A 23,425-nucleotide genomic window follows, 5' to 3' on the forward strand; every position below is an offset into this window, starting at 1 on the left:
CGCGGCTGCTCGGAGCCTCCGCCGGGCGGGCGGGGAGGGGGAGGGGCAGGTGAGTGTGTGCGGCTCGCGCGCGCCCGCGAGGGGCTTCCCTTCCCCACCCCCATCGCCACCGGGGCCTCGGGGTGTCCTCGGCCCCCCTCTGGTCAGCCCTCCTCTTCGCTCCGCACTCCCCTCCCTGCCGCCTCCCTTTTCGCCTCTCCCGCAGGTCCCCCCCGCGGCACGGCCAACTGCCATTCTGGGAGACTGTTTCCGGGTCAGGATGCCCCGAGGGTTGCGGGACCGGCGATCGCGAGTGGGCCCCAGGCGTGCGGCCCGCACCATGCCGCGCCGGCGGGTTGGAGATCGCTCGAAACCCCCGAGGCCCTCTACCTGCCCCCCGCAGGGGAATTGGCCCGTCCTGTCCGCCCGCCCTTACTCCTGGCCTCCCGGGGCTGGTTTTTCCGAAATCCGGATCCCAGCCCACCTGGCCCCCACTCTTAGCAGTTGAGGGCGGCCCACAGGGCGCTGCGCGCATGGCGTCGGGTTGTGTAACCCGAGGGCGCCCCTGTCCTCCTCATCTGTACAGTGGGTATGATCTTGTTTTTATCGGGCAGTTCGAGGTGGGTAATCTGAAGCCCTAAAGCATTTGAGCAGTGGAACTCCTCGCCCCTGCGCCCCCCGGGCCTTCCTCCGCCTCTGTGCAGCCGCGGTGCCCGCGTCGAGGCCCCGCTCGGAGCGGCCGGGCGGGTCGGTGCGGGGCTGGAGCCCGCTCGCGGCCCGCTGCCCCCTCCCGTCCCTCCCGCGCTGCCCGACTTTGGTTTTTGACATTTAAGTGCGTCCCTGTGACTTTTATGTTTGGAACCTTGTGATATTTCTTAAACCTACTTAAGAGAGTTGCAAACTTCGTTGAAGGTGTTGTGTACTGTCTTAGATCGCACGGTTTTGCAAGTGTGGGTATTAAGAAAATTCGAAATGTATAGTTTTAGAAATACAGCGATTGGTGACTTGTTTGCTCCAGCGTGTACCAGCATAGACTATGGTGGCTTGACTTGTTCAACAAATTGTGATACGGCGACTACTCAAAGGGTCTTGCCAGCAGCTTACATGGAATGACAGGGAGGACAGATAATTTAATCTTTCAATTTCTGATGCAGAATTCTTTTTTTTTTTTAATTGCAGGTGAGTCCTTTTCCCTTGACGTAGCTGACGCGTCTGTCGTTCCTTTTGATTTCCTAGACGTTTCATTTCTACAAAAGCCCTGAGGGTTGGTTGCTTGTGGTTCTGAAACTTATTCTGCTTTATCTCAAGTTTTTCTAGTAGTTTTTAATGACATCTTAATTTTAAAATTAGATGATATTGGCATTTCTTAGTTCTAGATAATACTTTGAAGCAACCAAAGTGCAAGTTGACGTAAGATGCATGCTTATCAAGTTGGTGACCTAAAGGCCATTCCAAAAATCAAACTGAGGCAGTGAGTATAAAATGACAGGTTTCCCAAATGGAATTTGGTGTGGGGAGAGCTTTGGGTTCAGTCTCTTTAAATTCTGGGTGAGTGGATCTGAGCTTCACTGTCATCCTCATTTGTTCTTAAGATTCCAGTGAGGTGATAGAACATACATTGTCTAGAACAGTAATTTTCAACTGGTGTGCTGCAAGAATTTTTAAAATGTGGACTGCCTGACTATTTAGTCAGGGGCACTGACCTCTTTTCCCTTAGATTGTCAAATAGAAAAAATGACAGTAGCCAACACCACAATAGCTACCTGGTGTGAGTAAATAAAAATTACACCTATTTTTTTTTCTTTTGTCACATTGGCAAAAATATTTTTTGGTGTGCTGCAGAATTTTAGTAATTAGTGAATGTGTGCCATGAGATAAAAAGGGTTGACAACCGCTGGTCTAGAACTATGTCTTGAACATAGTGAATGCTCAAGGAATGTTAATTGTCTTCCATTCAACAAATATCTGAATCACCTGCTATATGCTTGGCATTGGCTAAGACCTAAAATGTTAAACTGAGCGAGATTGGTGGGGGCTCTGCCTCCCTCTCTTGCATTGTCACGAGCAGTGAGCATAGAGTTTCTCGGTACTGGTCAGTAGTGTTTCCTGTCATCCTTGGTGGAATCTGTTACACAGTAGGTGCTAAATATATATTTTCATTGAATTGAATTGAATTGAGTTGAATTGGAGCATTAAGTAAATATGAGTCCCAAAGAATATTCCTGTCTGCAAATCAGTGTACCGTGGTACCTTGGCTTTATCGAATGTACTCCGTTCCGGAAGACCATTCCAAGTTCTGAAATGATGGAAAACCAGGGGATCAACAGCTGACAGCTAGGCCCCAGGATCTTGCCCTCAGCGGATGCCACGTGGCATGTTTGACTTCCAAGGCATGTTCAGAAACTCTTTACTTCTGGGGTTACAGCATTCGTAAACCGAAATGTTTGACAACTGAGACGTTCAAAAACCGAGGTACCACTGTAATTGATAAAATCAAGTGTTGCTTGATAGTTAACTTGATTGCATTCTCCCCACTTCAGTACAACTGGTTGGAAAATTTATCTTGGAAATTATAATATCATCACCTATTATTGCATTACTGTGGATATCTCCCTTGGTGACCATTAATAATTGCAGATAGTTTCAGTGCTCCTATGCTGGGTGCATATTTATGATTATTATAGCCTTCTCTTGGATTGACTGCTTTATAATTATGTAATATCCTTATTTGTCTTTTTATACATTTTTTGTTTTAAAGTCTATTTTATCTAATATGAGTATTGCTACACCATCTTTTTATTTTCCATTCCTTCCCTTTCATTCTGTATGTGTTTTTGTATTTGAAGTTAGTCTCTTGTAAGCAGCATATAGATGGGTCATGTTTTTTAATCCATTCAGCCACCGTAAATCTTTATTGGAACATTTAATCCATTTACATTTAAAGTGATTATTGATAAGTATGTACTTACTGCTATTCTGTTAATTGTTTTTTTGTTTTGGTAGTTTTCTGTTCTTCTTTGATCTCTTCCCTGTGGCTTGCTAATTTTCTTTAGTGTTTTTTGGGGTGACACCCTGTTTTTTCTGCTTGATCCCATTGTTGAGGAGGTAAAAGGCTTAGGGCAATGTACCTGGGAACGGCTGTGGTGATCTTGCTTGTAATCCAAAGCCCAGGAATAGAGCTCCCACCCACCCTATGGAAGTGCAGGGAAACTTAAACAATGGTGCTTACTGGCTACTCTTGACCACAAGAGTTACTGCAGCTCCTGAGGGCTCCCATGTCTTCCCAGCCCTATTTGGTCTCTTTCTTATTGTTCAGAAGCTGTTCATTCAGCCCTCAGTTGTAGAGGAATCATTGTTGTCTATATATGTATATATTTGAGTTTGCTCATGGGCAGGGGTGGAGTGAGCTCAGTGTCCTCCACCACCACCATCCTAGACCTCCCATGATTTACATTTTAATTTTAAATTTACTGTGCTATATTTATGGTTTATAAAGAAAAGTTAAAAATATGCCTGGTTTTCACAGCTTATAATAGGACTTTTAAGCTTTACTTCAGAACAGGAATATAGCTTATGAAATCAACTTAATGCATTTATTTTTGTGCCTTTTCCACAGGTTTTGATTTCCATCATGGCTATCACACAGTTTCGGTTATTTAAAGTTTGTACCTGTTTAGCAACATTATTCTCATTCCTAAAAAGATTAATATGCAGGTAAACAAATTTTTTGTTCAAATTGATGTTTATCTTCTTTCTGATTGCATACCTTCATAACTATAAAACAGCAGGACAGATTATATTTAAACTAAATATCTTGATTATAGTATTTTTTCACTAATCTCTGTTATTTCTAAAATATTTTTTCTCCACTTCAGATCTTTTTTCTTTCCAATTCTTTCATACGCCATTAAAATAACATTCCTAATACTCTAGAATATCAGAAATAAGCATAACAATTTTCATTATTAAAATTATCAGAGGGTTTTATGTATACAAATTATTTCATTATCATAATGTCTTAAGATGGTTAGGTGGAATTAGGCATAGGTATTTCTATAAATAATATAGAAATAGTGTCCAAAATGTACAGGTAGCCTAGGGCAGATAAGTCATTCTGCTTCAGTAAGCCATCCAGAGACTGGAATTCTCTTTTCACACTTTTGTACCCTAGAACTATAGTTTCTAAACTGTGTGCTAAGGCACTTCAGAGCTTCACATTAAGCTCATAGGAGTGCCACAGGATATTTTCAGCAAAACACGATGAATGTAATAGTCAATATCTTTTAAACTCTGCACAAACTACTGGCTCAAGGTAGTTCATGTTTGCAACATTAGATCTTGTAGCATTACTTTTGATGATATTCTTGAATGTTTGAGATAAGCTTTTGTTTACTTGTATTTTTGGTGACTTATCCTTGCAAAGCTAGGATTTTAGGTTGTAACTGAAAGCAAGTACTGAACCAAAATTAATGTAGAACAGAAAATGATTCCAAGGCTTGGAAAGTTGTACAATGTCCAACAGGCATGCATATTCCATTAGTAAGTAACTGGTTAAGAATGAAATAAAAAATTTTTTTTCTTTAAATTGATATGTATTATTTTTTTCAAATGGCTACTAAGCAGTTAGGACATATATAAGTGGCAAATTGTGTGGACCTACCTATATAATCAGTGGAACTGTTGGGTATTTCTTTTGGCCTAAGGGTACTGTAAAAAAGTACTGGCACATTAAGAGTAGAGTAAAAGAGGAATTGGAGGGCAGTCAGCTCTCTTTTTTAATGGACATGACTTAAAAGTTGCACAGAGCAATTCTGTTCTCAGTGTACTGTCCAGAGCTTTATATATGGCCATCTAGCTGCAAGGGACCTTGGGAATGCATTCTCTAGCAAAATGGCCATTTTATAGCTACTAAAACTCTGGGTTAAAGTGTCATTGAATTTATTGTTAGAATTAGAGTGGTTTGGGATTTAAAAAAAAAGTCTAAGATTTGGCAATGGAAATGAATGGAGATGATTGCTAGAGGACAGGTCAAGCAAGAAATGGGAAATTTAGGTGATTGTTGAAATCACCTGGGAAGAGGACAGGATTTGGGAAGTAGGAAAAAGTACTCAAAATCATTGATAGCATGAGGACAATGGCCAGGTAAAGCAGATTAGAATGGATATTAATTGCCAGAAGGCCAGAGTTTAAAAGAAGTAATTGTGTTAATGGTAGTGAAGATTATAGTGTTTTTCTTTTTGAATCTGTATTTTCTAAAACTTGTATTGAATATAGATTACTTTTAGTATAAAAAATTGCATTTGATTAAAAAATATGAAGGACATTTTTGTTGTCAATGTAAATATATTTAGGATTGATTATATGTTCAGTTTTTAAGAAAATGAACCCCTTTCTAGAATAAGCTTTTCTTAAGTGTCAGAAGGAACCTAGATTATGTGTTCTAAAATACCAGGTTTACATCATACATTTAGTAGTAGACTATTATTTTTCTCTTTATCCTTTAGCAATTAGATCTAAGTAGATGCCTTATAGATTATTTGAAATGAAGTGACTAATCATTTATAATAGCTACCTTTTTATTCTTCCTATTTAAAAAAAATTTTTTTTTGTTAATATATCTTTATTGATTTCAGAGAAAGGAAAGGAGAAGGAGAGAGAGAGATAGAAACATCAATGATGAGAGAGTCATTGATCATCTGCCTCCTGCACGCCCCTGACTGGGGATCGAGCCCACAACCCCAGCATGTGCCCTGACCAGGAATTGAACCCTGATCGCCTGGATCCTAGGTCGACGCTCAACCACTGAGCCATGCCCAGCCGGGAATAGCTACCTTTTTTAAAATGTCTTGTTATATGGCAGGTACTGTCTAGTGTCTAGCTGCGTTAGATATTATCACTTAATTAAATCCTCACAACAATCCTACAAAAGTTGGTTTGAATACCGACATTTTACAGATGAGGATATTGAAGCTGAGAGGTTAGGTAATTTCAGTTAGACTCATAATAGAAATAACATTGAAAATCATGGTTTACACAGGTTCCATAGCCCATGATTTTAACATCTGAGTTTTAATACCTATCTTATTTAATAAAGTGCTTTTCCTACTAATCCTTAAAATTTATCAATTACAGTTTAGTTCAACCCAGTGATTTTTAAACTTTTTATTGGTTTAATAGGTAATCTTACCAAGAAACCAAATATGTAAAACAAAAGCCAAGCCACCCTGGTTAAAACAGCATAAGTGTCCCAGAGCTTCACCTACAGAACTCACAGTAATCTAAGTAGCATGGTTTGAAACACACTGTGCATTTTTTTGTTTTTTGCCTTATAGTCCTCCTGAGTTTGTGTGTAGTTATTAGTCCTAAGCCAAAAAGCAGTTGTGTTGTATGGCCCAAGATTTTAAAAACATTTGTAAGATACCTGAAGCATGCTTTTCATTTATATTTTAATGAGCAACAGTTAATTATTAATAATAAATAATTCTAAAATTGAAAAAGATCTTTTATAAGCCTTAAGTTACTGTCCATGGTGCTTTTACCTATATTTGTTTTGGTAGTTTTTGAAATAAATTATTTCATTTTTGTTTTAGATCTGGCAGAGGACGGAAGTTAAGTGGAGACCAAATAACTTTGCCAACTACAGTTGATTATTCATCAGTTCCAAAACAGGTAATTTTTTTTTAAGGCTGAAAAATGTTACAGAACCGTATTTTTCAGACTGGATTGCAGATCATTTAGTATGTCATGAAATTAATTTGGAAGTCATGGTCTTGATTTTTGTTACATATTTTGATTCTAAAATCTTACTTCGCTCTTTATTTTATTTTCTATTGTTTTGCTGGGATTTTCTGGGTTTTTTTCTTATTGGTTTCAAGAGCGTTTGCTATTTGTTGGAGTGTTTTTATAATAGTTATTTTAAAGTCTTAGATAATTCCAGCATTTATATCACCTTGAGGTTTGGTGTCTGCTGATTGACTTTTTCCATGTGAGTTGAGATTTCTTGATTCTTTGTGTGCTGAATAATTTTGGGTTATTTCATGGACATTTTGAATATTTTTGAGACTCTTATCTTACTTAAATCCTGTCAAGAATGTTGATATTTTTTATTTTATCGGAAAATCAACCAGGTTAGGCTTAGGTTGCAAGTTCCTCCTTTTGTGGACTGTAGTTAGTTCAATTTTCAAAGCATTTGCTTTTGGGTTTTTTTTGTTTTTTGTTTTTTAATGGATATAACAGAATGTCTAACTCAGAGTAAAAGTATTTTTTAAAACTTTTGATGTAGTTTTGGTATGTGAAATAAAACTTATATTTCTCTGTTGGTCAAAAAAGTTTGAAACCTCATGCTTTAGAAGGCCCATTTTTCTAATAAACAGCGAATGAGATGCTAATTAGGTTCTCCCTATCTGGCTGACAATATTGATCAATTAAATTTAGACAGATGTTGAAGAGTGGACTTCCTGGGATGAAGATGCGCCCACAAGTGTAAAGATTGAAGGAGGGAATGGGAATGTGGCAACACAGCAAAATGCTTTGGAACAACTGGAACCTGACTATTTTAAGGACATGACACCAACTATAAGGAAAACTCAGAAAGTATGTTCAAGATTTGTGCTTTTAGCAATTAAACTATGAAACTGCTTTTCAGGTTCCTATAGTTAAAATTAGACAGTATAATTAGTATTGTTAGAAAGACTATTAATAATTATTAAATTGTGTGTCTGCCATGTTAAAGATGAGTTTATATATTCAAGTGACCTAGACAGAGATCTAGTAATTTGTACCCCTTTTAAAATTATATCTAAACATTTATTGAAATTCTTCTGTATATCAGAGCCTAGATTCCAGTCCCTGCTGTGGAGACTAAGCTGAAAAAGATACAGTTCTGACCTTAAAAGAGTTCAGAGTTTAGTGATGTGTGCTAGGTGCTTTCCCTTGTTTGTAACCATTATAAAACTGCAAGGCTCTGAGAACTCGGAGTAATTGTAGTTGGTCTGTGTTAGTCATCCGTACTTTATTTAAAACTTTTTGAGTTGAATATGAATGATCACTTAAAGATACAGAGAATTATTGGAAAGAGAACAATGGCTGAGTATTTTTCTTTTCTTTTTTTAAGCAATAGTACATATACTTAAAAAAAAATTTTTAAATCATAGAATACAGGAGAGCTTACAATGAAAAGCCACAGACTTCTGCCCTGTTACTCTTCATAGGTAGTTCTACTTCTCAGAAGCAGCCACTGATAATTTTTTCTCTTTGGGCTTCTAGCAATAATATATATATTGCTCTGTCTTGATTTACCATTCACAGACATTGTCCGTTGACTTCATACTATGGTAAATGAGGGTTTATTTCACACTACCCTTACCCTTCTTCCCCTCTTCCAAATTTTATAATTTGTTATTCTAGCCTACCTCACCAGTCACTCTGTTATTTAAAAAAGCACACCACACACTTAAAGTTTCATTTCTTGTTCGATCAAGCATAGAAAATACTTTTTTAAAATACAGTGCTTTATATAAAATGAGGATCTTATTTATTCCATACTTCTCAAACTGGGTTTTCACCCTCTTCTACCTTTCATCCAGTTCCAGCTGTATGTTTATGTTTATATTTTCAAGCCTGGCAACACTTATATTCTGTAATCATAATTGTTTTTGTTGAGTTGTCCAAATGCCTCAGTGCTGAAAACCATTAAGTTGTGTAGCTTTTAAGAATTTTAAGTGAGTTTCTTAGTATTTTGGGAGTATATTGTTGCTCTTAATAGTAACCTAGTATGTTACTATAGTACCTTAATGAATTAATTAGAATGAAATGCTTTTAAGTTACAAAGCTAATACTACTGGCTTGAAAGAGTTAATGTATTCCTAGATATCCACATGCATAGAGAGCTAGTTATACTTTTGATAAAGCATAATTTTTGTTCTTATTGAATACCATGACCAAAAGTACCTAATTACATTTTCGGGGTCTGGGGTCTAGGAAGGGAAAAAGGAATGAGGAAGGGGAAACTATTATTATTTTTTTAAGAGAAATACAATATTTCTAGTATGTAACTGATTTGTATGACAATTGCCTAGGAATTTTGGTACTTTTTATACACTATTTAAAAAATTATTTAAAATTGTACAGTTTAAAAGAAAGGTAAAACATTTTAAATAATTATAAAATGCTTTGGTCAGTTAATTATTTTGTCTTTTTATATAGTGATGTATAAAATATTCCTGTAATTCTATTTCAATTAATCTTGCAGATCATTATTAAGAAGAGAGAACCATTAAATTTTGGCATCCCAGATGGTAGCACAGGTTTTTCTAGTAGATTAGCAGCTACACAAGATATGCCTTTTATTCATCAATCAGTAAGTATAATATAAATATTAATGGTGTCTAAGCAAGGGTTGTTTTGATTCTGTTTTCTTAAAAGATCAAAATGAATTGCACATAGTATTTGTATTTCTATTACTTTGAAACAGGTTTAGCAGATTGAGAGAGGTTAATCTGGAGTTTTACTATTCTTGTCCTTTGAGATTGTAAATTACATCAGATATGAGCATCAGAGTCCCATTGTACACATGAAAGATAGAGACAAAATGTTATTTAAAAATATGACCTTTAAAGAGATTACTAGTAAAATTTAACCATAATAGCAGGTTATTTTTAAGTGAGTTGTGAATTGTTTCCCTAGTAGATTTTATTTACCTTTAAAGTGACTTTAAACGTGTTTGACTTAAATGCAACAAAAGTAGTGAGAACAGTATATAATTGTGGTTCTCAACCTTGGAAACCTATCAGAATCACCTTTGAACTTTTTAAAAACTCCCAGATCCAGACCTAAACAACAACAAACATTTTTCTTCTCTTGTAGTTTATATGGGTCAGGCATCCAGGGGAGACTAAACTGGGTGATTCTAGCTCAGAGTTTCTAATGAGTTTCCAAACAGGTCATTAGCTAGGACTGTAGTCACCCGAAGGTTCAGCTGGAATTGGAGGATCCATTTCAAAGGTGTTTCACTTACATGCCTGGAAAATTAATGCTGGTTGGTTGCACAAAGCCTTAGTTCCTTGCTGCTGACTTTCCCAGAACAAGTGATCCCCAAGAAAAAGAGAGCATGCAGGGATGAAGCCACAATGCCTGTTTATGACTTAACTTTATAAGTGACACATTGTCACCTCCACATTATTTTATTCATTGGAAGCTAGTCACTAAATCTAGCCCACGTGTAAGGGGAGTAGAATAAAGCTCCACCTCTTGAAAAAAGGTGTACCAAAGAATTTTCAGGCAAACCAGGGCCAAATCATTTGGGCCTTGTGTAGAAGGACATGGTGACATGGAATGGACCTGGAGCAGGCACAAGGAAATGACAGGGTCTGGGTTATGTTTTAAAAGGTGCTCTTCTTGACTGCTGGGGAGGAAAGAATGGCTCTTGACTCTTGCAATTTTGTTTTGTTTTTATTGTAGCCTGAATTAGGTGATTTGGACACCTGGCAGGAAAACACCAATGCCTGGGAAGAAGGAGACGACGCAGCCTGGCAAGCAGAAGAAGTTCTGAGGTATCTGAATAATTACGTTGCTACCTGAATAGAAGGGCTAGGTTTGTTCATGGTACACTTGCGGTCAAGAAAGCTTATTCTGCCAAGTGTTACATTTGTCTTCATTCCCATCTGAACCTTAGATAATATGGGATACTTTTGTTGTATTTCAGACCACATATGCTATTTTATATAACCTCACAGAAATCAAGAATTGAAAGTATTATATAAGCAAAAGAATAATTTTTATTAATGGCAAATGAGATCTTTTACATATATACACCATATTGCACTATATACTTTATATTTCATTCCCTGTAAAATGTACTTATCTCTTGAAATATCCTACTATGAAATGTGAGTCACCACTACATATTCCTCCAGGTCAGAAATTATACCTTTATTTTTGTTTCCCCATCATCTAGCATAGTGCCTAGCCCCTCAAATTTGAAGTAAAATAACATATCATTCTGCAGTTGTATATGTATCTTAATTGAAGCACTCGGAAGCCCTATGAGATAGATAACATAAGTCAGATATAGCCCATTCTACAGAAAAGAAAATATACTGGAGGTTTTCAAGTTTATTTTTGTTGGTTGGTACATTCTTATTTTTTTATTTATTTTTTTTTTTGTGAGCAATAAACTTAATTCTTGCTACTGCTGGATGAGGTCAAAGAATAAAAAGAAAATTTACCTTAAGAGAGTTTGCGACTCGTCATTGATGAAAACTCAGATATTTAAATGTGTCTAAGTTACTTTTGCATTTTGAAAGATGATATAATAAAATACAGCTGTATAAGTTTTTATTTTAAAAGATTGTTTTTATAATAGGGATAGAAAATGAATTACCCTTTATCTGACTATTTTAACAAAACAACTGATTTCATTTTTGTATTTTTCATTCCTGCCTTTATCAATAAATTTCTATTGCCTCGAACAACCAGCAGAGGGTGCCGTTAAGTAACTGGGAGCCCTAACTGACTTTCTTTTTTGGTCTTGTCCTTGTTTTCAGCATTTTTTTCCCCACAGTAAGGGTTCCATTTTAAAAGTCAGTAATGTTGAGAGTTCTAAATATCTAGTTCCTATTTCATCATTATCCAGTATTAAGGAAATATTTCCAAAATTCTAAATGGCAGCATTTATATTGTATGGGTCATCAAAAAAGATACACCATCTATTTTTTAGTCTTTTTTGGGGGGCTAAATCATAGATACTGAATTCTGAGTATTTTATATCAGGGATTCTAGTAAACACAGGATAAAGGAAAGGGCTGTCCATTTGAATCCAGCAATCTTAGTGACAGCACTGGAGAGCATATGAGTTCACAAGTATCTGAACATTTACTGTACAAAACCTTCTCTTTTCCACCCTGTCATCTTATACCCTGAACGAAACAAGACCGAAAAACCCAAACAGTGTTTTACATGCTACAACAGCTTGAGAGGAGCCTTAGTCAGTAAAAGACATGCTTCAGGCTGCAAAGTTGCGTAAGTAGAAGCACAGAGTCAGGGAGCCTCCGTCTGTTGTTACTGCCCCTGAAGGAGCACTGAGAACTTTACAAGTATGTCCGTGCTCCACACCCTCTCACTCAGCCTGTCTCCCGCTGCCACGTTAAACTCCCACCACTGCTGTGATCAGCCTCGTTCAGGAAGAACACTTGGGTACTTCAGAAGTTCCCGGCATGTATCAACAGGGAATACGTGTTTTGTCTGCAGTGATCCTTAAGTTTCATCTTGTACTAGAAACATTAATTGTTGATGTTTATATTTCAGCTACTGATCAGGTCAAAGCCTGATTATCTTACTTGTTTGTAACCTAAACAGCCTTTTATCATTCTTTTCCTATGGGCATTTTGATGTTTTTAGTGCAAATTATCACCTTTGTTTGAAGTGGGAAGAGCTAGTGAAAACTAGATTTTTAAAAACTATTCTTTTGAAACTATAGTTAATTGATGGTGATGGTCAAAATGTTGCCTAAAGCAAGTCTCTACTTTCTTGAATTTTGATCATTTATAATCTTATTACTCCCAGTTATACGTATGATTGAGATTTGTGTACATGTTTCACTCACTGTAGTCAGCCTGCTGTCCCATACATAGGTAATCCACACTAGATTTTTCTGCATATAACCTGGCGTGGCCTATGGGGGCCCAGCTGTGACCTACAGCTTTCTTCCTCATACCCTTAACCTTCAGATGTAGGACCAGCTTCTGTTCCTGTCCTGTGGCCTGTTGCATCACCCACTCTACTCTCACGATGTGTAATAAGTAAATGCCCTCCATTCTGCCCCTTAGTTAGTAGAGCTGATCAAATGCTAACCCGTCAGTAGAAATCTGGCTTCTAGTTGGAAGGCATATCTGTGTTCTTGACATCCTTCACTGACTGGTTTTTAATTATTTTAATAACAAGAGACTGAATCCTCAATATCAGGCTTTTCTGAGTGGTATGAAAAAAAAAAGATGTGGCCCAATGGAAGGTCCACTGGAAGCTGTGTTTTGGTGGAAATGCTCTGAGGCAGGGCCAGGAGGTGTGGCTCCCTACTGCCCTGTACTTAGTCTTAGCCTTTGCCCCCTTTCACTTGTTTGTAAAATGTAGATAACACCGCTTTTAATTTGTAAGTCGTGTTCTGTGGGTTAAAAGAAGTTCTGTTTTTGAATATCTTTGAGGTTCTCCAAGCAGTGAAAAGAGCTGCTGGTAAAAGGCACTGTTTCTTCCTGGAACGTATGTGCCATTTTCCCTGCATGGTGTTTCCTGAAAGCCGGAATAAGAATCTATTTCCTTCCAGGCAGCAGAAGATAGCAGACAGAGAAAAGAGAGCCGCAGAGCAGCAAAGAAAGAAGATGGAGAAGGAGGCACAGCGGCTCATGAAAAAGGAGCCCAACAAAATCGGCGTGAAGCTGTCCTAGCGGCGTCCCGCAGGTGCCGCGCCAGCGGGGTGCGGGCGCCCAGGCGGCTCTGCACGGGCCTGAGGATGTTCAGGGCACAGACGCGCCCTTGACTTCCACGCCTCACCATGCCGTGCAGGACACCGGGATCCTGTGGAGCACCTGGCACTTGTGACTGAGACTCAGAAGAACAAAAAGGATTGTGAGACAATGTTTTTGTCAACGCACTCCATCATAGGGCAGTTGTTTGCTGTAGGGAAACTATTTCAAATGGAATTTACCAGTACCTCTTCAAGCTAGTGTTTCTAGCGGAATAAATGGGTGTAAATAATTTTATGGTGGGAAAGAACTCTACTGTCTATAATCCTCTCCTTCATTGTGCATAATGATAAAATAAATAATTTTAAGTATTCCCTTGTTTCCATGATTACCCAACCTAAATCAGACGAACTTGCAGGGCTTTAACTTTTGTATTTCTGTTGTCAGAAGCTGGTGTTGGCATACATTTCCTCTAATTTGAACTGGTCTTGTTTATGTTCAATACAACATTAAAGAATTCAATGATTTCAGTTTTTAAGAAAATGACATTAAATGCAATAATTTTATTTATCATAAAGATTTTTGTACATCATTGTTTTCTTTTAGATGGTGTTATAATGTTATAAATATTTATAATTTATATTGCATGTATAAGCATATTGAAAATCAGGTAAAATGGCAAATTTGTTTTACATTATTATAACTTGCGAGTTTTAAAAACTAGTATCAGTAGGTTTTCCCTTTTGTTGTAGATTTTTAAGATGTTTGGTCTCTTTAAGCACTGTAGTTCCTCCTTCCCAAAAGCCATTAATTTACAAATGCAGAAAGCCTTCAGTTCTAATATTTTAAAGCTTTTAGATTTCTGTATCAGTTTTATATATCTGGCATAATGCAGGTTGCCTGTGTTGTTGGCTAAGATAACATTGACTTATTAAATTATAAACCAAGATAGGAATAGCAATGATTTTACTTTTGGGTGTTGACTAGCTCCAAAATAGTTTTAAGGAAAGTAAGATACATACTATGTTCACAGGGAAAAGTGTAGATTTAGTAGTTTAAAATCCCATTAATTTTTTATCCACAATTAAAATGCATCCAGCCTGATTTCTAGGGCTTTTAGAATTTTTAAAGGTTTATACTTTGTTAAAAGTTGTTGCCCAAAATTAACATTTTGTGTGTTTTTTAAATGTCATACTCTACAGGCCAAATACTGCTAATATATTGAATTAAAGTGATATTTCATAATAAAATGACAAACTATATAATAAGGGGCTCCCTAAGTCCTTAGACAAATCTTCCGGAGTAAATGCAATTGTGAAATCAGGCGAAATTTAACTTTGGTAAAGAGCTTTTTATAGTCCCAGACCACATTTTCAGATACCATGTTTATTAGGTTTTGCCAATAAACTCCCAATTAAAGAGAATTAGACTCAAAATGTTAATAATATGTAAATGTACATTCTCTTCCCTCATTTGTGTTTTATTTTTAGTTAAGGGAATGCTACATGATTTTCTAAATTTGGGGTTCATGAAGGATACACCTCCCCATTAGCACAATACACTTTACTGCTTTTCCCTCATAGTTGACAAGTATTGAAGTCTGCTTTTGTCATTTTTATCTATGTGAGATTTTGGGTTTTATTTAGAAATAAAGACTGTTTAGGAATTATAGTTTGATTAATTAGGAAGAAAGATTTTTCTTGTGAAAAGAATAAATAACAGTTCTGGACTTTTTTTTTCTCACCTCTGTTGGTATGTGAACTAAATTCCTGTACTAAACTGGGTATATTGTCCCAAAAGAAATCATGGATCTAAAAACATATACACATTTCATGGTAGCAAACTGGCTCTTTAACTTCTAAATTTATGGTTTGTTTTTGTTGATTTTCATAAAGAATTATCAGTTATAGAAGCTTATTAGTACTAGTGAAAAAGAAATACAAACAGGCATAGATAAGTGAAGTGCTACCCATCGTCTGGATTGTGCATTTCATGTACTGAGATAAGTAATCAAAGGTGTGTAAACTTATTTTACGTTTTTTATATATTCATTCATGGTTTCCAACTATTTTCTCTTACTAAGCTTTAGCTAGGGCTATCTACTAATTGACTCTTGGCTCTTTGTAAGTAACATACTTAATTCAGTGGACATTTTAGAACTGACAGTTAAGATTCAACATCTGGATTCCTCAGTTTTGACATGCAGTCACCTCTGGCCAGGGCAGCGACTGTTCCTGGATGAAGATTGGTGGTTGGGAGGGAGGGGGTAGCTCTAGAAACTGGCACCTGGATGGAGCTTCCAAACACCACTCACTCCACGAGCTACCACTATAGTGTAAATCTAACCGACTCCGGTGTTACAAAAAGCCTAAATTTTGTCAATACTGATGTATTTACTGCAGGGTTGGTCTGAACCAGATACAGCTAACGTACACATTTTCTTTAACCCTTGAGGATAACATACAACAACGGTTTTCATTCTTTAGCACCTTGTTCAAAGGAAATCTTTCATGAGATGTGTGAGCAAATGCCACCGTTACAAAGGTGAGTGGTTCTGGCTGAAGCCAGATTGGGGGGGGGGGATGTTCTAGGGCCTATGAATTGTTCCAGAGGAGGGAGCTTCTCCCTCTCAGGTGGATTGGAGGGCTGCAGGAGATGGTGGGTCCATGAAGAGCTTATTTTAGTAGCTAACAACTTGTTTTTACAAAACATTTACATAGATCATTTTAAAACTTGAGTTGCGCTCTCCTAATATCAAAGAGAGCCTTTTTGTGTGTAATGTACCTCACCTTAATACAACCAAAGCTGTTCAAGGTTACAGCAACAGCTAATGACTCTTACATTCAACTGTTTGTTTTTAACTTTGCTTCCTCCCTTTTATCTTCAGTTCCCTTAGTCATGGCCATTGGGCATGCTCAGTAACTAGAGTAAGATTGGAGAGTAAAGATGCTTTTTCATCAGCAGTCTCAGTCTTCAGGGCTGGGAAGAGACACTGTTCTAGGAACCCCTCTTACCACACCTCATACAACAGATTTCTACCCTTGCACAGCCGCTGCTGACACTGCTAATCCACAAGCAGGAGCTTTTACAGAGAAACTCAGTACAGTGTGCCAAACCGGAGATCACAGCCATGGCAATTTATGCAGATACTTTGCCTATATATTGATCTGATCACACCCAATTTTGAGAGCATCTCAGAGTTCTCAGAGCTGTTGCAGAGATGGTGTAGTATTAAATTCCCTGAGTTTGGGAGTTGTTTAAATGCAGATGATTTTAAGGATTAACTGAGACTGTAAGTGGCACATATATAAGTGCTCAACAAATGGTAGTTGTTATGAGGTTCTGTACACTTCCTTATGAGATCCTATACACACTTTTCCAAATACTGGCGGTGCACTGATACAGCAGCCCCTTAATTTATATATGGAGAGTGGGAGACGTTGCAATATTAATTTTTATACATCCTTAAGTTGACCTGCAAGTTTAATAAGAGAACATTTATTATGTGCTCAGCACTGTCTGAAAGTCTAATTATATCAATGACTCCTTACAACCCAGTGAGGTAGACGTTTTACATATAAGGAACCCAAAGCTCAGGGCAGCTGTGGGCTAGATTAATGGAAAGGAAAACAGGGTGTGCTAGTGGTCAGTCAGCATTCTAGGTGGGCTCTGACTTCAAAGACCTCTCTTCAACTGAAACTGAACCGCCAGAGTTAGCCTTCAGAATTTCCTCTTTAGCTTTGAAGAACTCTGTGAAGATGTTACAAATTACAGCAGATAATCCCCATTCGTGTTTTCTAAGATTTATTTAATGAATATGAAAGAAATTAGCTTGGCTTCTATTTTCATGTTATAACAACTGTATTTGAAGGCCAATGCCATGGAATTATGTATTTCCAGGTTACTTGGTCAGATAGTATAACCAAGGCAAAATGAGATGTTTATATTCATACATTTGGACAGGTCAGTTAGTTCACATGAGTGGGCCGTTGTCTACTGAGGCCAAGGTCACAGGTTTCCTGTATGTGAAGACCAGTACCGTACCCAGAGACCTTCCTGGCACAAACTGTGTCCCTGACCTTATCCAGTTATCTTTTTAACACATGTCTTCAGGATCTGGTTCAGAGAGTGATTGGCACAGAAAAAAATCATCTTCGTGCATGGAAAATTCGAAGGATGTACTCTGAGTCGGTGGTATGTTGAGAGAAATTGTTATGGTTTCTTATTCTTAGGTCAGTTTTGGCTCATTATAAGACATTAACTTCTACCTATAATTGGTTTTGTTTGTTAATATATTCAAACCTTAATTTCTGTAGCACTGCAGTCTCCAAACCTGTTGACTACTGCTGAGTAAAATGAGTGTATACGTATATTGTGGAGGAAAATGACATCACCATTAGATATGTTGGCCCCTGAAATACATTTTTTTAATTGATTTTACAGACAGAAAAGAAGAGCGAGAGAGAGAAAGACTGATTTGTTGTCCCACTTATTTATGCATTCATTGGTTGCTTCTTGTACATGCCCTCACCCGAGATGGAACTCGCAACCTTGGCATATCTGGACGACGCTCTAACCAATTGAGCTACCTGAAAAAATTTTTTTTCTTTTTAAATTGGCTCAATATTTATTGTAGTGGTAAGTAAAGTAAGGTGTACAAGAATATAGATATATTTCACTTGCCTCATTTAAGTTTAAAGTACACAAGTGCTTTTTATTCCTTTTGAAGCTCTGCAATGTGTTCAGCCTCATGATTACTGTCTGTCTTGGTTAGAAGGAGCCCTTGTGGAATCAGCTTGTACAGGGTGATCATGTTAAAAACTTTTTTCCATGTACTGCTTTCAGTGGGAGAGGTGAAAATTATTAAGACTGCTTTCGATATCCATTCTCTTTCTACAACAAACAGGCTAAAAATAATGTGCTGGTTCAGAAGAATTAAAAGTCAGTTTAAAATGCCAGCACCTATTGTTTACTGTCGAAAGTGAGGCTGGCAAACTATTTCAGACACTGAGTTATTTGATTGCAAGGAAGGGAGGGAGGGTCTTACTGAACCATCAAATTAGAGGAATATTGCCGTTGTTAATAGTTTTCATGTTCCAGTCCATTACAGCTCTAGTCTGGCAAACATGTAATTTTTCAAAGCTATTCAAATAGCTTTGATCAGAAATGACACATACAGGGAGGGAGAGTGAAAATAGCCCTGAAGGTGGGTCAGATAAGATCAGCATGGGGAGGAACTGCAGGGCCTCAGGTAGCAGAGCCATGGTGCGCCTATCACAGCACTCTCCAGGAGAGCCAGGCTGGGGGTTTTGCGTCATCACTTCACTTCACTGTAATCCCAGATGCTACAGGGAGTGAGAGATCCTCCTCCCAGTCAAACCAGGGAGAAAGGTCAGAATAAACATTCATTTGTTTAGGACAGTAGAGGGTTGAGACCTTTGGCATTACCCAGAGTACGATCTATTCCATCGATTTTCAACCTTTCCATCGCATGGCACATTAACTACTAAAATTCTGCAGCACACCAAAAAATATATTTCTTGCCAATCTGACCAAAAAGAAAGTATAATATTGATTCATTCACACTGGATGGCTACTGTGGTGGTGGCTATTTTTTTTTTTTTTTTTTTTACAATCTAAGGGAAAAGAGGTCTGTGCCCTGACTAAATAGTCAGGTATTGCATGTTTTAAAAATTCTTGTGGCACACCCGCTGAAAATAGCTGATCTTTTCCAATGAGCTAAGGTTACCACCCAGGAGATCTTACATGAACTGGCAAGGGTTTTTTGTGTGTTTTGGTGTGTTTTTTTAAAAATTGATTTTTAGAGAGAGAGAGGAAGGGAGAGAGACAGAGACAGAGACAGAGACAGAGACAGAGACAGAGACAGAGACAGAGACAGAGACAGAGACAGAGACATCGACGTGAGAGAGAAACATCAATTGCCTGACGGGGGATCAAACCTGCAACCTAGGTATGTGCCTTGACTGGGAATTGAACCCGAAATATTTTGGTGTATGGGGTGACACTCCAAGCAACTGAGCCACCTGGCCAGGGCTGAAGTGGCAGTTTTCAAAGAACTGGTTTTCAAGTTGTACTCAGAGGTGACCCTGTAACCACCACAGAGGATGAGAGAGAAGCACGGGTGGGGCCTGGTGCCCCTGTTCCAAAAACTCCACTTTTATGTGTTTTATGGGTTTTTTAATGTTGAATACATTTTTTGAAACAGATACACCTTTTGCAAAACTTAAACACTACTGAAATATGCTACTTTTTAAATACAAACTTCTGAGTAGCATTTAAAACTTTTCTGAATTTTAAAGTTCTGTGGAATTATTGTTATAACCATTAGTTATTCCAACCATTGTGAGTGTGGCCGAATCAGGAGAGACAGCGCAGCATCTCTTCCAGTGGTTTAAAAATAATTACCTGATATAAATTTGTTCTATTCTCTTTGGACTTTCTGTTTTTCTTTGGAACAACTGGGGGTTTGTTGACATTCTTTCAAGCGTCCCTTGCTATACACTGCTGCGTTTCACTGCCCAGGTTACTGCTTCCTGGGGCACATGTTGCCTGGTAAGACTGGAAATAAGTAACTTTTGTAAAAGTGCTCACAGAGCCAAAATAGAAGTCAGGATCTACCCCAAGACTTTTAAAATGAGAAATCCTCAAAAGAAAAACACATCAGATCCAACCACTGCTTAGGGCGGGCCTATGATAAATGCAAATCACAGACTTCCTTTTTCTCCTGCCACAAATGTCAGAAACGCTTGGCATCTGAGCACGCTGCATTTTCCCCTCCCTTCTGTACAGCTCAACTTGGAAAGGCCAGCATATCCCTTTGGGAAAAACCTTTTCTTATAAATTGGAATGTTTGTCCACATAACTGTAGGAAATGTTGAACACTTGCTTTGATGGGAAGCGATTTGTCCGTTAGAGTGGATTTGTTCTTTTTTTCCATTTTCCTGCCTGTTTGTACATCACAGGCACCCAAATTACGGGAAACAACTTAGAGGAGTTTCTTTCTATGGGATCGGGTCATCCTGTCCACAAAAGCAGCCAACGCCTTGGGCTTCCGAAAGGCAAGCTATGTTCCATCTTGTATTTACTCCAAGGGACTCATTTGTGAGAGGCTGTTCTGAATAAAAGCAGTAATTTTCCACAGACTATACATACAGAAGCCTTGGAGAAGGGTAGGGCTGGGGGAGAGAAAGGAAAACAGAGTTAACTGCTGGGGGTGGGGGATGGAGAAGGAAAACAGAGTAGCTGCTCCAGGACCTCCTGTTTCACCTCGGCACAGATTTGTGTCATTGTGGATCGGACATGTAGTTAACTTATCTTTTGGTTTAAAGAAGGATACAGGTCATTAAGACAACAAAGCAATTTGCTATTTGTTGATCAGCATAAATATTTGTGGTTCGTGGAGAATTCTTCTTTACCAGGACCCATCTTTCCATCCATCTTGATTTGATAAAAACAACAACAACAACAACAAACAGTGCTGAATCTATGTGGTTATATTCATTTCTGTAGCAACAAGTGGAGACCAAAAACACCCTTAAAATTCTTCTGCAAGTGAAAATGCATCGATTTAGCAATGACTAAAAATAAACACAAGGAGGGACTGTAAGGAAGATAACAGCATCTAGGTATTGGTTTGGGCTGGACTTCAGGAAGGGACCTGAGTCAGCATGGCTCATTATTTTGGGACAGTTCCCGTTATTCACCTCCAAAAATAGTTTCCTTTCCATTTTGGCCAAATCCCTGTAGGGCTGTGTGCTAAGTGCCCACATGTGTTCCGATGGAAGCAATGGCCTTGCAGAGGCGAACCACCTCCCCACACGTGCATCCTCGCGCCCGACGTCCTATTCCCATCTTCTCCAGGGCTTCCCTCCTTCAGTTAACCCTCTCTTCCAGGTCATCAATTCCCCTCTCTAGGGCTGGATCACAAAGTGTATAAACGTGCTCCATCTCCTCTCACTATTGAAAACTAAAACAAGCCCCTGTAACCCACATCCCCTTGTAACTACCACCCACTCCCCTACCCCCCTTCCCAGTAAAACTTAAAACAAGTAGCTGCATGCATCAATTTCTACTTTCCCTCTTCTAGGCACTCTCTGGCCCACTCCAATCCGGCTTCCATGCCCATTTCTCCAAAGAAATGATCTTAACAGTCACTAAGGTGTTGTGGTCAAAGCCAGTAGACATGTACCTGTTCTCATGTTACTCGGAATTCGCAACACAGTTGACCATTCCGCTCTTGAATCACTCTCCCTCTCAGGTTCATATGCCCCAGGTCATCTGGTTTACCTCCGCCCCCCGCGCGGCCTTCTACCCGGCTGTTTTGTTGGGTCTTCATCTTCTGTCTAAAGCTGGAGGTGCCCTGGACCCAGTCTTTGGCCTTCTTTCCTTCTTTCCACTCTTCCTGGGTGATTTCACCCATCCCGTGGTTTTTAATAGTATATAAATGCTGAAGAACTCCAATTTTATAGCTCTAGCCCTGACAACTCCCATGATTTTCACATTCATACATACTTGACGTTTCCACATGGGTATTTAATTGACATCTCAAGTTTATTTTCCCAAACTTGTTTTTCTTGATCTCTTCCTGTTCTCAGTAAATGGCGCCATCGACACAGGTGCTCAAGCTAAAAGCCTGAGAATCGTCCTCAGTTTCTTCCTCTCTTCCTTAGACCCTACCTCACCCCTCCCCACACCTAACCTATCAGCAACTCACAACAGTTCTATCTTCAAAGCCGTGTCTCCAGTTATTCAACTTAATCTCTGGATCTACTTCCACCCCCAAATTGTCATAATTACTCACCTGGGCTATTTACAATAGATCTCTAAGTGGCCTCCCTGCTTCTGTTGCTCCTACCTGCTCACAGTGCCTTTGCCTTCCACTCAAAGCAGCCAGAGAGGAGTGGGGTGAGGAGGGGGGACAGGAGGAGGGGAGAAGAGGGGGAGAGGAGAGGAGGGAGAAACCAGATTCTATCGTTGCCCTGTTTAAAGTCTGTTAATGTGTCTCATTGCACTGGGAATACACTCAAACCAGCCCTACCATGACTGCCATGGCCCCGCAGGAACTAGCTTCTTGTCCTCTCTCCAAACCTCCCCTTCCCCTCACTCTGCTCGAGCCACCTGGTCTCCCTGATGCCCTCGGACATGTTGAGCCCTTTTCCGCCTCCTGGCCTTTGCATTTGTTCTTTCTGCAACATTTTACCCCCCCCCCCTTTTTCAAGTGACCAGCTCTTTTTCATCCAGCGCTGTCACTTCCTTAGCGAGGTGTTCCTTCCCTTCACCTATTTCCTTGGCAGCACGTAGCCTATCCGCTATCTGCATGGTCTCGGTCATATGTTGGCCTACTCTGTGTCTTTCACAGGGGAAGAAACCGTCTCCTCCACTACTGAAGACCAACCCAGTAAGGTGCCTAGCATGTGAGCACCCCGTGAGAACTGGTTGCATAAATTATTTCATTTAACAGCTATTCTTAGAACCCTTACTATGTGCCACATATTGTTCTAAGTTCTTGACCTCATCTGTGAACAAATGGGAACACAGATTCCTGCCCTCGGAGAGCTAATATTTTAGTGGGGGGTGGGCAATAACCAAGACATAGCAGGTAAAAGTATAGTGTTACATTTAAATTCTGAATGAGAACCCAGGATATTCTCCAGGCCTTATCCCTTTGTGTGGTCAAGTGAAAAGGTATTTGCTTTGCAGACACTTGAAATCCCGGCTTCTAGAGATGAACTGTGACATTCGGAGCAATGACCTCTTCGAGGCTCAGCTCCCTCACCTGTAAAACAGAATCATACCCCGCCACAAGACTGGTGTGAGGGATAAAACATTTATTTAACTGGAACCACTAATCTTTACTGTCATCATGCCGAAGTGTGAGGATACAAACAATCTCCAATAAAACACTATATATAATAAGCAAAAAATAAGTTAATACATCGTAAACTTACAGTTTCACCAGCGAACAGGTTTAG

General features: G+C 38.9%; 1 protein-coding gene across 5 annotated transcripts; it reads left to right on the plus strand.

Annotated features, from left to right (window-relative positions):
* On the plus strand, nucleotides 1–15,176 carry EBAG9 (estrogen receptor binding site associated antigen 9). Of its 5 annotated transcripts, XM_016224295.2 has the most exons (8): nucleotides 253–568; nucleotides 1,159–1,243; nucleotides 3,596–3,693; nucleotides 6,570–6,648; nucleotides 7,414–7,572; nucleotides 9,230–9,337; nucleotides 10,438–10,529; nucleotides 13,295–15,176. In XM_016224295.2, exons 3-8 carry the CDS (start codon nucleotides 3,611–3,613, stop codon nucleotides 13,413–13,415), a joined length of 642 nt encoding a protein of 213 aa, XP_016079781.1. In that variant the 5' UTR covers nucleotides 253–568; nucleotides 1,159–1,243; nucleotides 3,596–3,610; the 3' UTR covers nucleotides 13,416–15,176. The 5 variants fall into 5 exon arrangements, with proteins under 5 accessions (XP_087681487.1, XP_016079781.1, XP_016079782.1 ...); XM_087825361.1 differs by lacking the exons at nucleotides 253–568; nucleotides 1,159–1,243 and adding an exon at nucleotides 1–49; XM_016224296.2 differs by lacking the exon at nucleotides 1,159–1,243.
* Nucleotides 15,177–23,425: the final 8,249 nt, after the last annotated feature.

This window comes from Miniopterus natalensis, chromosome 16 (genome assembly GCF_054644295.1).
Source record: "Miniopterus natalensis isolate mMinNat1 chromosome 16, mMinNat1.hap1, whole genome shotgun sequence".
Taxonomy (NCBI): Eukaryota; Metazoa; Chordata; class Mammalia; order Chiroptera; family Miniopteridae; genus Miniopterus; species Miniopterus natalensis.